General features: G+C 40.4%; 2 protein-coding genes across 2 annotated transcripts in view; one reads left to right on the forward strand and one right to left on the reverse strand.

The window, feature by feature from the left end:
* OTUD7B (OTU deubiquitinase 7B) overlaps window positions 1–12,556 on the reverse strand; it is a 57,244-nt gene extending 44,688 nt beyond the window's left edge. The window contains exon 1 of the mRNA XM_043457189.1: window positions 12,250–12,556. The gene's annotated coding sequence lies outside the window, so the exon portion shown is untranslated. The remainder of the gene's footprint in view (window positions 1–12,249) is intronic.
* Window positions 7,818–8,325, forward strand: LOC122434069 (60S ribosomal protein L23). The gene has a single exon (XM_043457231.1). It carries the CDS (start codon window positions 7,848–7,850, stop codon window positions 8,268–8,270), a length of 423 nt encoding a protein of 140 aa, XP_043313166.1. The 5' UTR covers window positions 7,818–7,847; the 3' UTR covers window positions 8,271–8,325.
* Window positions 12,557–14,393: the final 1,837 nt, after the last annotated feature.

Consider the following 14,393-nt stretch of genomic DNA (forward strand, 5'->3'; position numbering starts at 1 on the left):
CTACTTGTTCTGCCCCCCGCAAACAAGACAGGCTCAGCCCCCTGTTCTCACACCTTGAATGTTTCCCCTCTACACTTACCCAGTCTTCTCTCCTCTCTGAGGCCTAGATTATCCTAAGGGTACAAATTTTCCCTATCCACTCTCTCTAGACTTCTGTATAACTATATATCTTTATCCCTTTACCCCAAAAAGACTAATGCAGCCTTTGAGGCTACTTCACCTATAGTTTGTAACCAGAGCAACCTACCTACAAGCAGGGGGAAGGACTATTTTATCTTCAAAACTGGGGGTTGGAGAGTATATGCAGTGTCAATGGGTACTGACACTTAATACCCATGACTTTGTATTACTAGTTATCTTTTTATGCAAACATTCAGTCTTCATAACTAATTATTAAGTTCTTGATGACTTTAATCTTTCTATACCTGAGGCCTAACTTTTCAGAGGGCAGATATCCAATAAAATGTTTGTTGGTAAGGGTAACTACCTTGAACAAGTCATTTAAATATTCTGGGCCTCATTTTCCTCACCTAGAAAATGATGACAATATGTAAATTCCTTTTCCATTCTAAAATACTATGTGAGATTATACATAATACTATGCAGTCTGTTTTTCTTTTTTCTAAATGTGTCTTTGTGTGTGTATCCTATTTTAACCCAGAATATAAATTCCCAAGGAGCCAATTCTCCTAATACTTGTTTAGTTTATTTAGTAGGTAACATAACCTTGGCATCTCCTTAGAGCATCTTGTCCAAATTCCAGTACACAGCACGTGTTCAGTAAAAAGGAATCTATCATCTCAGCCAGGAAGCAAACATCAAGGGAATTCTGCACATGACTTTTTTCAATCTAAATTTCCATCATGAACTAGAATACTACAAACAATTACAAAGATGTGTGACAGAAGGAACTTAACGTTAAAATGAGAGGTCACCTTGTGTCAAATAGCTAGGAATCTACTTTAGGCATCCAAAGAAGTTAGGATGCAGCAAATCTTAAGTCTAACTCTCAAATTCTATTTGCAGACTTCTGAGGAATCTGGGAAGTCTTTATCCCAGGTCAGTAAACAGGGACCAAGTATTCCTCATATTAGATAATCTTGCCCCTAGTACTAAGGGAAATTTTCAGAAAATGAAGAGTCTAAACACTCAGCCAGGTGAGCTCCCAGTTCAACAATGAAAGCAAATACCCACAAAGAAACTCAAAAGAGCAGGAAAGTTTTTAAAAGAAATGAGAGCATACTAAAATATTTTTGTTAGCATTATTATATGTTCCCATTATCTTGCCTCAGTTCCTCACATGGGACTATCTTCATGTAAATATCAAGACTGATTAGTTCTAAAGCCTCAGATGAATTCTTTTCTTTTAAAGTTGGCTATTAATGATTCCAAAGGCGCTACTAGACCACCTCATTTAAAGTGACCTGACGTTTCAAAGAATGATTTTAGAACACAAAGATGATGCTTTCAAAGCTGATGTGGCCTCCTCGATACACCTTTGGTATAGTTAAGGTACAAGGTTTATAAAGAATTCTAAGCCAGGTTTGGAATGACAGGAGGAAATAGAACCTCTTTAAATTTGTATGCATATCCCCTGTTCCTCAGTCCTATTCTATGATATCTGTTAACTCCCGCTCTCTACACTGTTTCTTTGCTCTTTCCCCTGACATCTGCATTCCTCTTCCCTTTTAACCTAAGAACTGTTGGGGGAACCACAGGTAGGAATCTGGTGCCAGGAGTTAGGGCTCTTACACTCTTCCCTGTTAAGTCTCCAGATAAAGTCAATGGTGACAAGAAATTTTCTCTTCCATGGTTTTCCCCACCACTCCAGATCTCCCTTATCAAGACTAGAGAAAAGACATGAGAGGGTGGCAGGAAACGATAGTGGGGGAGTCATTTACTCAAAGGTTGTAAGTTCATTAAAATCAACTCAATCAATTACATGTATTATAGCTACTGACAGCAAGAGTTTTCATCTCAGGCTCATTTTCCTGAGGTGAGGTTGTGTGCCCTAAAACCCTCACACATTCCCCCACAACCTTCCCAAATATACTAAACATCTGCTGAGAAATAAGAACGTTTTATCAAAAATTGGAGCTAAAGATAACTACAAAAAGAAAATCTGTTGCAAAGTTCAGAAGTGCATTTTAGAATTATAAATAGAGTTGGAATTATTCACTTCAAAAAGGTCTATGATAATGTTCTTTAGAACTCCAACAGGAAATCAAGACCTGACCTATTAAGTTTAACCACAGTTTAAGCAATGACCATTAAATACAAGCTTAAGCAATAACCATTTAACACAATAACCATTAAACCTAACAACCTAAATATAAGTTTAAAGAATAACCATTGGTAATATGACTTATTTTATCTATAAAATTGCAATTTCATTATAGTTCAACTTAACATTTAATTTCTTCCTGGCTGGGGAGGGAAGGGCTTTGGGGAGGCCTAAACAACGTTATGTTGGTACTACACATTCCAGAATTAAAAGCTTAAGAATATTTTGCTGAGGTACAATCTGGTCTCGTTGATTAAAATGGTGCTGTTAAAAATACATGTACATATACACACAAATGTGTACATTTATTAGGCTTTCTTTTTTAGAGGCCAAAGAATTCCTGTTTCTCAGCAGTATTTATTAAGTGAACAGATAGGCTGCTTTTTCTCACCACCAATGTAAATCTCCAGTGAAGGTATCAAGACCTTGATGACAATAGCAGAATTTGATAGCTAGTGAAATGAGTCTGGCCACAGAAGTACACTGCCTCAAATGCCATCAGGATCAATTCCCAGGAGTTTCCTCACTGGGATGATATCACCAATCAATTTTCATTTCATTTCTCAGGAATGTTTGCTCTCATCTCCCACAGGAAGTCAGTCTTGAATGTACTCAACATTTATGTACATTTTTATATAATTTCCAGTGCTGTTTCTTTATAAGCTTTATTTTCATAAAGGCCACACTATATTGCTCATAATTACACAGCTCACCAACTCAGAGGACTGTTTTTATTGTTTTATTCATTAATTAACCATTTAGTAACTAATAGTGACTAAATGCCTAATATGTTTATGTTACTGTGGCAAGTGCCATGAGGGATACAAAGATAAAAGAAACTTATCTGCTTTCAAGGAGCGGCAAGCCAAGGGCATAAATAAACTAAAACACAAAAATTCATAACTACGACCAGATCAGTATCAATAAAATGATAGGCAGCTTCAGAAATAGGAAAGATCACGGCTTGCAGGAGAAAAAAAAATCAGCAAAGTTTTCATGGAAGATAGGGTTTAAACTGGGACTTTGATGGTAGACTATTTCACAAGGCAAGTGGGGAGAGCAGTAGAGGAAACACGCTTAAAGATTCGGTGGTTAAATGAACTAGATCTACATGAAAATAATTCTGAAAAACACCACTGAGAGACAGGGTTGCAAAAAATACCTGCAGTATGATTCTATTTATGATTTCAAAAGAAAACTATATGTTGCTTGTGCCTACATTACACATTTTTTTAAAAGTATAAAAGATAAAATGCAATGATACATACCAATTTAGGCCAGTATTCATTTCCCAGGAAAGAGGAAGGGGATAAGGATGCAGAGTAGGACTTTGGCTATATCTAATACTTAACAGTTTATATCTTAAAGACAGTGAGAAATCTAAAATAAACCTGACAAAATGTTAATAACCATTAAATCTGGGTTGTGGGCTCAAAATCATGTTAGGATTTTTTCCCCTGAACTTATCAAAATATTTAAAATATCTTATTATTCAAAATGTTAAAATTAAGAAAGGGCCGGGAGACTGGAAGAATAGGGGAGTCATTCACACAAGAATAATCAGGAGCTGGTTTAGGTTCCCCTAAACTTGAAGAGGACCCTTGATAAGCTCAGCTGAGACTGAAGAGGACCCTTCACATCCCTCAGCCAATGTGCACAAAAGGCACTGGGAGCAAAGTCGGGGGCGGGGGGCTGACAAATATGGACAAGAAAGAAGTATTTATTGCCATCCTAGATCAGATAACTGAAGGGAGTGAGAACCACCTTCCCACGTAACTTAAATGCCGGCGTAACCAAGTCATCTCCCCTAAAACAAAGCCAAGGAAACTTCCAGTTACATAGGAATTCAGATAAAGACTCACTATGAGTAGCTATTCTGTGCCTCCTCTCTCTCCACCCCTCCCCCAAACACTCACAAACAAAAACAAAATGTACCCTTGCCCACTTGAGAAAGAATTAAGAATTGGCAGCTCTGCTAAAGTGGACAGTATCCAATCCAAGGCCCTTCTCTAGAGAAGATGTTGACAGAGCCCAGAGGAAGGAGTAAGGAGCTCATAAATCAGTTAAGTTTTGATGAAGGCTTGTCAATGGAAGATATCCATCCTTCCACATCCCCCTCATGTTCCAACTTTCCCAGGGGAACCCAAGGACCTCTAAGAGGTCTTCTATCCTATTCTGTTCTCCAGCAAAAAAAGACGTAAAACACAAAATCCAAACTCTTACTTTGCACTTTAAACCCAAACAATTTACCTTCACAAAAACCCAATGACATTAAAAACATGGGGAAGAAAGAGGTAGAATCCAAGAATAATGACAAATCTTTTTTTTTTAGATATACTTTTTGCTGGTACCCAATTTATCTTAACTTATTTCTTTTATCAAAGTTTCATTGATACAGCTTAAAACTAAGTTTAAAAGAAAACTAGAAGGGAACTTAGCAGGAGAGATAAATACATCTGCACACACAATAAAACAAATACCTTGACATCCCTCCACATCTGAATCTCTTGAATCACTGAAGAACTCTAACACCCTAGTCACTCCACTCCAGGGCATCCAACTGCCCCAGGCCAAAGCCCCAAATCCCCATGGCACTCTTGGGGCAAATATTCCTCAGTCAGACCCGGGAAAATAGCACTGTTCACTCTCAACTAGAAAAAAGGACGATGGAATGAAATGACAGAAGTCCTTCTGTCTTCAAGCACAATGCAGCGTGGCAGAATGGAACAAACATTGCAACAGGACTTGTGAGGGAATTAGAGAGGTGAGCTAACATTTATTAATCACCCACTACATTATAGCCATGAATACTGAATTTCAGACTAAGCCATCACTTCACTACTTCTGTGATCCAGAGTAAATCTCAGGTATTCTATCTGAAAATCAATGAAGGAGACAAAGAAAGGGGAACAGTCCCTCTTGTTCTCTGATTCTATTTCTACAAACATGATAACTCGACAAAAAATGTATTAGTAAGTTATTTCAAAAGTCTTTTGCTCTGTTCCTCTCCAATCTACTCTATACCACTGACAAAATAATCTTTCTAGAACATGAAACTTTATCAACCAATGTTTAAAAACCCTTAAATGGCTTATCATTTCATGCAGCACAAGATAAAACTGTCCATGATCAGCCTTACCTACTTCTCCAGCCTCATCCCTGACCTCCAACCCTATCCTCCAACCATAATATTAATAAGTACTTAAACGTTACCTGGAGAAGTCTGGCCGTTTCGTGCCTTTAAGCATTTACTCATGCTGTTTTCTCGGCCTCAAGTGTATGTCTCTCTCATCTGTAGGGTACATCCTTAACTCATCTTTCAAGACTCAGCTCAAATATCATCTCCTCTGGGAGGCACTTCCCAACCTCTGAACGTCCAAGGCAGAACTGCCCCCTACATACCTTTATCATAACATCAATCACACTTCACTTCATCTATATATTGACACATCTATCTCCCACTAGACCCATAACCTCCCTGGAGGCAGAGACCTTGTCTAACTTATCCGCTTCCTCAGTGCCTAAGACAGTGCTTACAAGGTAAGACCCATTCAAAGGATATTTGATGGGGTAGGGAAGACAGGAATGGAAAAGATGAAAAGAGAAGGAAAAACTTGATTAAAATGGCCTGAAGAGTAGACAATAGTAGTGCTTATCAGTACCACTATCTGTGGCCTTCCACTCTTTTCCTAAGCTCTAGTCTTTAGAGAGCTTATTCATTTTCTTGGCTACAGCTGTAACAGTAATGTTAATGAACTCCAAAACCATACTTTCAAGCATTATTTACCCCCACCTCTCCACCAGCTAAGGCTCATCTCTAACAACTGGAACAGCTTTCATTTGGACATTTCGTTGCCACTTTTTAAGTCCAAAACATTTACAATTGAGCTCATATTTCCCTAAGAAATGAGGAAACCTCCCTGACTTCTTTACTCCAGTCAATGTCTCAGAAACCCAGGCTTAAAATGCCATATTCACGTTTGATCAATCACCCTCCCTCATCTTCCACATCCAGTCCTCCCTGATTTTGATTTTCCCTTCATAATCTTTTTTTTCACTCTTTCCCCTCCACAACCCTAACTCAGGTCTCATCACCGCAAACACCCCAGGTGCTCGCTTCCCTTCCCTCCAAACAAATCTATTTCCTGTTATCATCATATTATCATCCTAATAAAAAATTCTCAGTGGTTAGCTGTTTTCCATTATTTAAAATCTAAACTTACAAGCCTGACTTTTAAGACCCTCTAAAAACCACAGCTCCAAACCAACCTAACCACCTTTGTTTTATGACTATTCACTTCAACTCAGGTCAGTCTCATCACTGCCCCAAGAACACCCCAAGTACATTCCTGTTTCCAAGTTTTTGCTTGATCTCTCCAAGCTCCAAAATGAAATGATTTTTTTTTGTTATTTGCTTCATCTTCATTTCCTGCACCTAATACAATTTTCTAAAGATCTGTAGTAAACTACAATTCCTCTGTGAGATCACTCATAATTACCTGAGTATTCTTCTCCCAAAATACTTATGGTTTGAGATCTGTATTATGCAATTGATAATATACTTTCACATTTTAAAATTTTCTCTGGTATAAAGAGGCTCAATAGGTATTCACCTCTTCGAAGCAACTCCCCTTACTCCCAACTGGACTGTAAATTCCTCAAGGGCACAAAACTGTCATTTTTCCTGATCCTCCATACCACCTGATAGAACCAAATTCACAGCAAGTCACAAAAAATAATAGTTTAGTGGTCTCTCCTATGCAAAACTATTTCTTAAAGTCTAAGGTATAAGACATAATTCTAAAAAACACAGTTACAAATAATCCTGGACTAAACTGCATAAATGAAAATGCCTGATTTTTCCACCTCTGAATTTTAGCTCAGAAATACAATCTCCTGACTTCAGTGGTAAATAATAATCCTGTGCCCATGACATCACAAGCACATAGTCTGGTAATGATTATGAGAAGGCTGGGGGAGGCAAGGATGAAGGAAAACAAGCCAACTGAAAGGACAAGGATGGAAGAACAGCTGTGTGAGTTTTTTGTTTGTTTGTTTACTTCTTAAGTGTGGACACATCTCCTTCCTTTTTCTCTTTTTTCTTAAATTGGCCATATTTTCAACAAGTTTACTTCAGGAGGAAAAATCTAATAGATTTTTCAAAGGAGCTAATACCTGCAGAGCCTCTAGCTCAAATCCTTTGAAAAGGCCAGCTTAATCTTCAACAATGTAGTATGATGCAACAGGACTCCTCCAGATACTGTGCGTAAAGACTTATTCAGAATGCAACATAGGCATCTTCTACCAATCGCTCTTAGGAATAAAGCAGACAGCCTGAGGCCGCATTGGACCCACACAGATTTTGAAAAGAAACTGGTTTTCATTAACAGACTCAGTGTAGCCCAGTCTTAATTATCCTCATATGGACTGTTCATTTTATGGATTTCTGAGGCAAAATTTTTAATTCAAGACTGATGTTTCTTGACTATCAGTATATTTTCCTATCAGGTAATTCAGGTTTAGAAACAGAACTGCAGCTTTTTGTCCCTTTCCGGCCTTCAAGATGTCGAAGCGAGGACGTGGTGGGTCCTCTGGTGCGAAATTCCGGATTTCCTTAGGTCTTCCGGTTGGAGCCGTGATCAACTGTGCTGACAACACAGGAGCCAAAAATCTGTATATCATCTCTGTAAAGGGGATCAAGGGACGATTGAATAGACTTCCTGCTGCTGGTGTGGGTGACATGGTGATGGCCACAGTCAAGAAAGGCAAACCAGAGCTCAGAAAGAAGGTACATCCAGCGGTGGTAATTCGACAACGAAAGTCATACCGGAGAAAAGATGGTGTGTTTCTTTATTTTGAAGATAATGCAGGGGTCATAGTAAACAATAAAGGCGAGATGAAAGGTTCTGCCATCACAGGACCAGTTGCAAAGGAATGTGCAGACTTGTGGCCCAGGATTGCATCCAATGCTGGCAGCATTGCATGATTCTTTCGTGTATTTGTAAAAAATAAAAATTATTTGCTCCCAAAAAAAAAAAAAAGAAACAGAACTGCAAATTCATTCCATCAGTATGATCCCCAAACACTAAAGTAAGTATGATTTTTAAAACAAGAAATTTCTTAAGCTCTGAATTACCTAAACTAGTGCTCCCTACAATAGCAGAGGTAACTGAAAGTCAAAGGCACTTGAAACACAACACTGTCCTTACCATAAGCTTGAAGAGAATCCAACCACAGTCGCACGACTGCCTCACAGGCTGGTACAATGTGAGACAGTAACAAGCAGAGTTCAACATAGTGAGTAAGGTGCGTGAATACAAAGACTTCTACAAGGAATCTTAGGTCTCCTGGCTGACCTCTTTAGGCCTGGATAGTCCAGAAAAGAAGGAGAGTCACAATGTATTGGTGCTTCACTCCTTGTCCCTGAGTTCCTGGACCAGAGGGCTCACTTCTCACTAAATCCATCCTTTGTTCAAGGACCTACAATGACTCTATTGACCCTTTCTTCAACACCCAACAGAGTCTGGCCTCTGAGTCCCCTCCACCCTCTCCCCTGCTCTACCCATGACTTGAGCAACCCACATTTTCTCTAGTCATTCTTATTTATTCTCCCCACAAACACAACTTAGTCATTCATACCATAACTGCACACTGTACATTCTATACTTTCTGCCCAGAAGATCTATTTCCTTTTACTCCCAACACAAAATAACTATTTCACTTACTTGCTCACATATATTATATAAAGATGGAGAAGTAAATTGTCCAAGGTCACAGAAGAACCACAATTTGAACCAAGATCCACCTAATTTCATACCCCACGCATCATTATGACTCTAATCCATAACTTCCCAAGTCCATTTCAAATTTTCCTAATTCAAATCTTCTCTAATTTACCTCATTCATACTTTACTTAAAATTTTCTAGTCTTCACATATCCCATTTGTAGCACATTAAACATGGTTTTGCTTACATGCTTTTTCCTAAATGTTAAAGCTTATAATAACAGTCTGCCTTCTCACTTATATACTGCCTTCCCCAACATCACCCTTCTCCCAAGGGCAAGAACACCTGTTTTTTACATCTTTTGTATCTCCCCAAAGCCTGTCACTGAAGCTTGGAGACTGTCTTATCCATAGGAGTGTTCAATCATTATTCAGTAAGGATTTATTACTTTAAAAAAATCAACTTCCTTCTATCATACTGAAAAATCAACTAATTTCAAGCATTCATGAAAAAGCTGTTCTGCATCTATATTCTAGTTACACCATCTATATTCTAGTTACACCATCTATATTCTAGTTACACAGATTTTAATTATCTCACTTATCAGGCGCTGCTGAGTGGATTCCAGGCTGCCACTCCACAGCTCCTAAGCTTGCATAGGAAAGATACTGCTGAAGTCATACTTCAAAGCATTGTTTCAGGATTTTTTCCCTGGTGGGATGAGTGTCTGGAGTAAGGAGAAAGAGTGCTCCCTTACAATGCCCTCTTCCAGCATACTTAGCATGCTTGAGACATTCAGGAGCTCTAAAACTTTAACAAGTGGCCCCATGACAATCTGAAAACTTATTTTTAATACTGAGTTATTCCATCATAATTCATTTGGTAACGTATATTGACACTCCAAATTACCAACAAAGCCTGCTGAGAACTGAAAATAGTGATGGGCTGTTGGGTTGCCCTACACTTATTCTTAAATTTTATTCACCCCTTCAATCCCCACCCCTAACCCTAACCCTGGGAATAACACAGGCAGTTCAACTAGGGGAAGTTGCTAAATACAGATATAAGCTGAATTTGCCACATATCATCACTAATAATGGCACCAACTAACTCACAAATTAAAACAATTATTGATAGTCAAAAGATTCCGGGACTGTGTGTGTAATTTTGAAAAATTAGATATTACCCTCCAAATTAAATCATTTCAATAGGAGCCCCAAACAAAGAGATTAAGGGAAAAAAGTGTCAGGAAAATTTCCAAGTTACTGGCAACATAACTGCATCAAAGTCCAACTAATAATTAAAATCCATTACTGGTCAGCCTGCCTTATACAAGTCAGTATATAGACCTTCCTTTAGCAAAGGTTCACCCTTTTTTTTTTTACAAGGAAGTCTTTGGCATTAAATGAAAGGGATAAGTCAAAGTAGGCATCAACAACAACAACAAAAATGATAGTTTGGAAACTATTTTCCTTCTTTCTTTCCTGCTTCAATGCGTACTGTCCAAAGTGGGTATCTGTTCAATTCTAAATTATTCATTCATGTTAATGGACGACTATCAGTAGAAAGGTGCTGATAATCCAAAATGGAAAAAAATCAAAAAATAATCTATTTCCGTTTTGGAAAATCTTTTCAGTACGTTTAACTTCTCAATTACTCCTAGCATGACCTAATATGTGTATTCATTTCTAATCTCTAAGTACATAGTAACTGGCCACCAACTTAGGCAAGTGCTCCGAGGCACGCCGAGTAGCCAGTAGAAATTAGAACAGACTGGTATTCGGCTTCCCTGTGAACATCATCAATTTCATTTATTTTACAGTTCTGTCCAGCCTTCAAAATATCAATAGACTAGCACAGCAGGTTGGTTATTAACCTTCAAAAGAAAAGCTGGGAAAAACAATGAGGACAAAGAGTATAATTGTTTGCCCATAATGTATTCATTTGTAAATTATGCACAGCAAATGTTCAATTACAAGTCTGATTCTCCCTAGCCACCCAACCTAAGTCCCTACTGTCTTCTCCATCAAGAATGCAACCTCATTTATTAGGAAGGAAATTTTCTCTCTTTTTAAAGTTACGTAGTATAGAAAATGTTTTTAAAAGATTTAAGACTAGCTACCCTTATGGACCCACCTTCCTACTACTTCTTCCCTCTGTCTTTTCTCACTTTAGAAATAGGTTGAAAGACAAAGGGTTCCAGCGTCCTCTAACATCTAAATACACAGGATGATGAGTCAAAGACTAAACAATTACCCGTTTCTGATTTTATAGAAAGTATTTTATACATATATGAACTACAAGTCAACTAATTTTTGCCTTTGCATTCATGAAAACTCCCTCAAGAGCTGGGGAGAATCTTTTATATAAAAGCTATTTTAGTTTAATTTTTATATTTATTGTGCCCAGAGAGGCCACCTAGGTTCCAGAGACAGACTACCTATACACAGAGGGAGAGAAGAGTGAGAAAAAGAGAGGAAGAGGGACAGAGAGGGGGAGAGAGAGACTCAGAGCGCTGCTCCTTGTGAGCCGAGAAGCTAAAAATACGCCGGCCCAGTAAACAAATCCCATTCCATCCAGACCGGAGCCACACCGTTAACCTAGTAATTATGAGAAGAGGAGTGAGATCACGCAGCCCCCGGCTTACTCATCATCAGCTTCTAAAGTTTCCATCGGCTCATGGCAACTTTTCTTTTTTCCAAAGTTCATAAGCCTACCATAGAATCAATCTCTCTATCACTCTTTCTCATATACACATTTCTTTTTCGCTCCCTTCCTCCATTACTGGACGCACCTCAGTTTAACTACCGATATGGCAGAACAGTTTGGTTTCTGCTCATTTTACTTTTGAGACTTTAAAATGAACTTTATCGTACTATGAGAGTAGTAGCCGGCACTCCTGGCCACCTTAAAATTCCACCATCCCTCCCCGAAAGTCTAGCTGATAAGGAGAACCGTCCAAACTGCCCAGCACAGCTGAGGAAGGGAGGCCACGAACGGGGAAGGGGGCTGGGAAGGTGGGACGCAGGTGAAAGGGAGGAGTAACGGGAGAAAGGTTGGGACCAAGCAAGGAACAGTCAGGGCGAGGAGGGGGTGCCGAGAAGAGACGGCTCCGGGTGAAATACAATCAGAAAGGAGAAGAGGGACAGTGGCGATCAGAGGGTCAGAGTTTGGGAGTCTGAAGAGGCGGGAGGGGCGGGAACAGACGGGGGAGGGTGACAATGCGGGGGCTCCGTTACCCTCGCGGCTCCTGGGGCAAGGCCCTAGGCCGGGGCGGAGCGCGGGGCCCGGCTGCCTCTCCTCATTCCTCGGCTGTGACCCAGGGGTCCGGCCGGCCCCTCCCCCGTCGACGATGGAGGCGGAGGCGTTGGCTGAGACTGAGACCGCGGCTGTTGCTCCGCACAGGATCAGGAGCTGGAGCCAGACAGGACTGATCTAGACTGGCTTCCCGAGTGGCTTTTTGCCTGCTCCCCACTCGGTCGCCACTCGGACTCCCGGCTGCTGGTTCAGGATCGGTGGTTTTCGGCCGTCCGGCCGGAAACAAGCGCCAGTTTCCGGCCGGAGCTGGTTGGTGGTGACACCCAAGCGGCCCCAGAGGCTCCTCCCGCCCCGCCCGGCCCGGCCCGGCCCGGCCCGGCCCCGCCCCGTAACAGCCCCGCCCTGAGCGCCGCTCCCCTGGCTGCGACCAGTTTGGCGCTTGCCCTGCTCGTGAACCCGTGTTTTCCTGGCTGGTGTTCCTAAAATCCCTGGTCTGGAGAGTTCTTGAGCCGGAGCTAGATGGGCACTGGGTGGACTCTTGAGACTTTGAGGTGTAGTCAGTTGGACACAGCCCTTTGGGAAGAAGCAGAAAGAGGCGGGATAGTTCTAGAGAGGTGAGAGGGATGAAAATTCTCAGAGAACCAGAAGACTGAAATTCTAGTTACCCTACTCGGTCATTCTGGACTAACTGGAGGAAAATTAACAACGCTTCTTCTAGATCTGTCTCCACCCAGTTATCCACTCTCTCTCCTTCACTCATGTAGTGAACATGCTTTTCTCTGTAAACACTCAATATTTATTTACTTGCATAACAATTATACCCTCTTGACATATCTACTTTAGACAGCGTAATCAAAACAAGTTTTGTTGTGCTTTTTTGGTAATGCCTTTTAAACTATGGTAATGCCTTTAAACTATGCTATCGCATTGTTCAATTCACAAATACTGACTCCCTGCTGTGTACAAGGCATTGTGCTCATTGATAATCAGGATCACAAAAATGAATAAGACGTAATTCCAGGCATCAAGGGCCTTACACTTTAGTAAAACACATAAAGTGAAAGTGTTAGTCACTCAGTGATGTCCAGCTTTTTGCAATGCCATGGACTGTAGCTCACCAGGCCCCTCTGTCCATGGAACGCTCCAGGCAAGTGAGTAGCCATTCCCTTCTCCAGGGGAAATCTTCTCCACCCAGGGATTGAACCGTGTTGCAGGCAGATTCTTTACGATCTGAGCCACAAAAGAAGCCCATATTATATAAAGCAGAACTCACGTTAAGTGCTGTGTGAGTTAGGAGGACCTATGGCTATGAGAACATAAGCCTTGCCTGGCACATAGCAGACTTTTCATATTTGTTGAGTGAATAAAATATTAGACAAACGTTGACTGTTTTAAGTAAGAAGAGCCGTTTAAAAACAACCTGTTTATGACAAACACAAAATAGGGCCAAAGAAATGGTGAATTTTAATTCAGATTCCTAACATTGTGGCAACTGGTTTGCATTTTCAAAATGTTGTGCCCATTAGGCCTATTTAAAAACAAATAGTTGACTTTTCTGTCCCCTGACTACTTTCTGAAGTCCTCAGATTCTAAAGGAAAGGAGAGGAGCATAGACACTTGAGAATTATCCAACTCAAGACCAGAAAATTGACACCTGAAACAGGAAACTTCCTAGACAGCTATATCTCTTGGTAATACCCTGAGTTTAGAGTTGAAGATTTTGAGCCTGGGACCAGACTAAGGTCACACCCACCCTCTTTGCCAGCTAAACCTGAAGTAGGAGGAAAGGTCCACAGATGAGCAGTCAAAAATCTAAAGCTGTCTTGTTTCACTAAGGCCCTCCCAGGACCAGATTATGCCCATCTGTTAACTATGTCTTTCTAGTCTTGACTCCACTACTACAGACTTATTAGGATCAGGTATGACATTCAAAGGCACGCTCCACCCTCAGTACAAGGCCTAATTTTACTTTTTGGCAGTGACTATGAAAAGTTTCCAAACTTGAAAGCTGGGCCAAGTTGCTGGTCAAACTCATTTAAGTGACCACACTTTACAGGCTTGTCTGGAAATGTAGGGGCCAGGAAGTGAGGGAGCTGCAGTTGCTGTGTGCCTGTTTCTTGCTCTG

This window comes from Cervus canadensis, chromosome 2 (genome assembly GCF_019320065.1).
Source record: "Cervus canadensis isolate Bull #8, Minnesota chromosome 2, ASM1932006v1, whole genome shotgun sequence".
Taxonomy (NCBI): domain Eukaryota; kingdom Metazoa; phylum Chordata; class Mammalia; order Artiodactyla; family Cervidae; genus Cervus; species Cervus canadensis.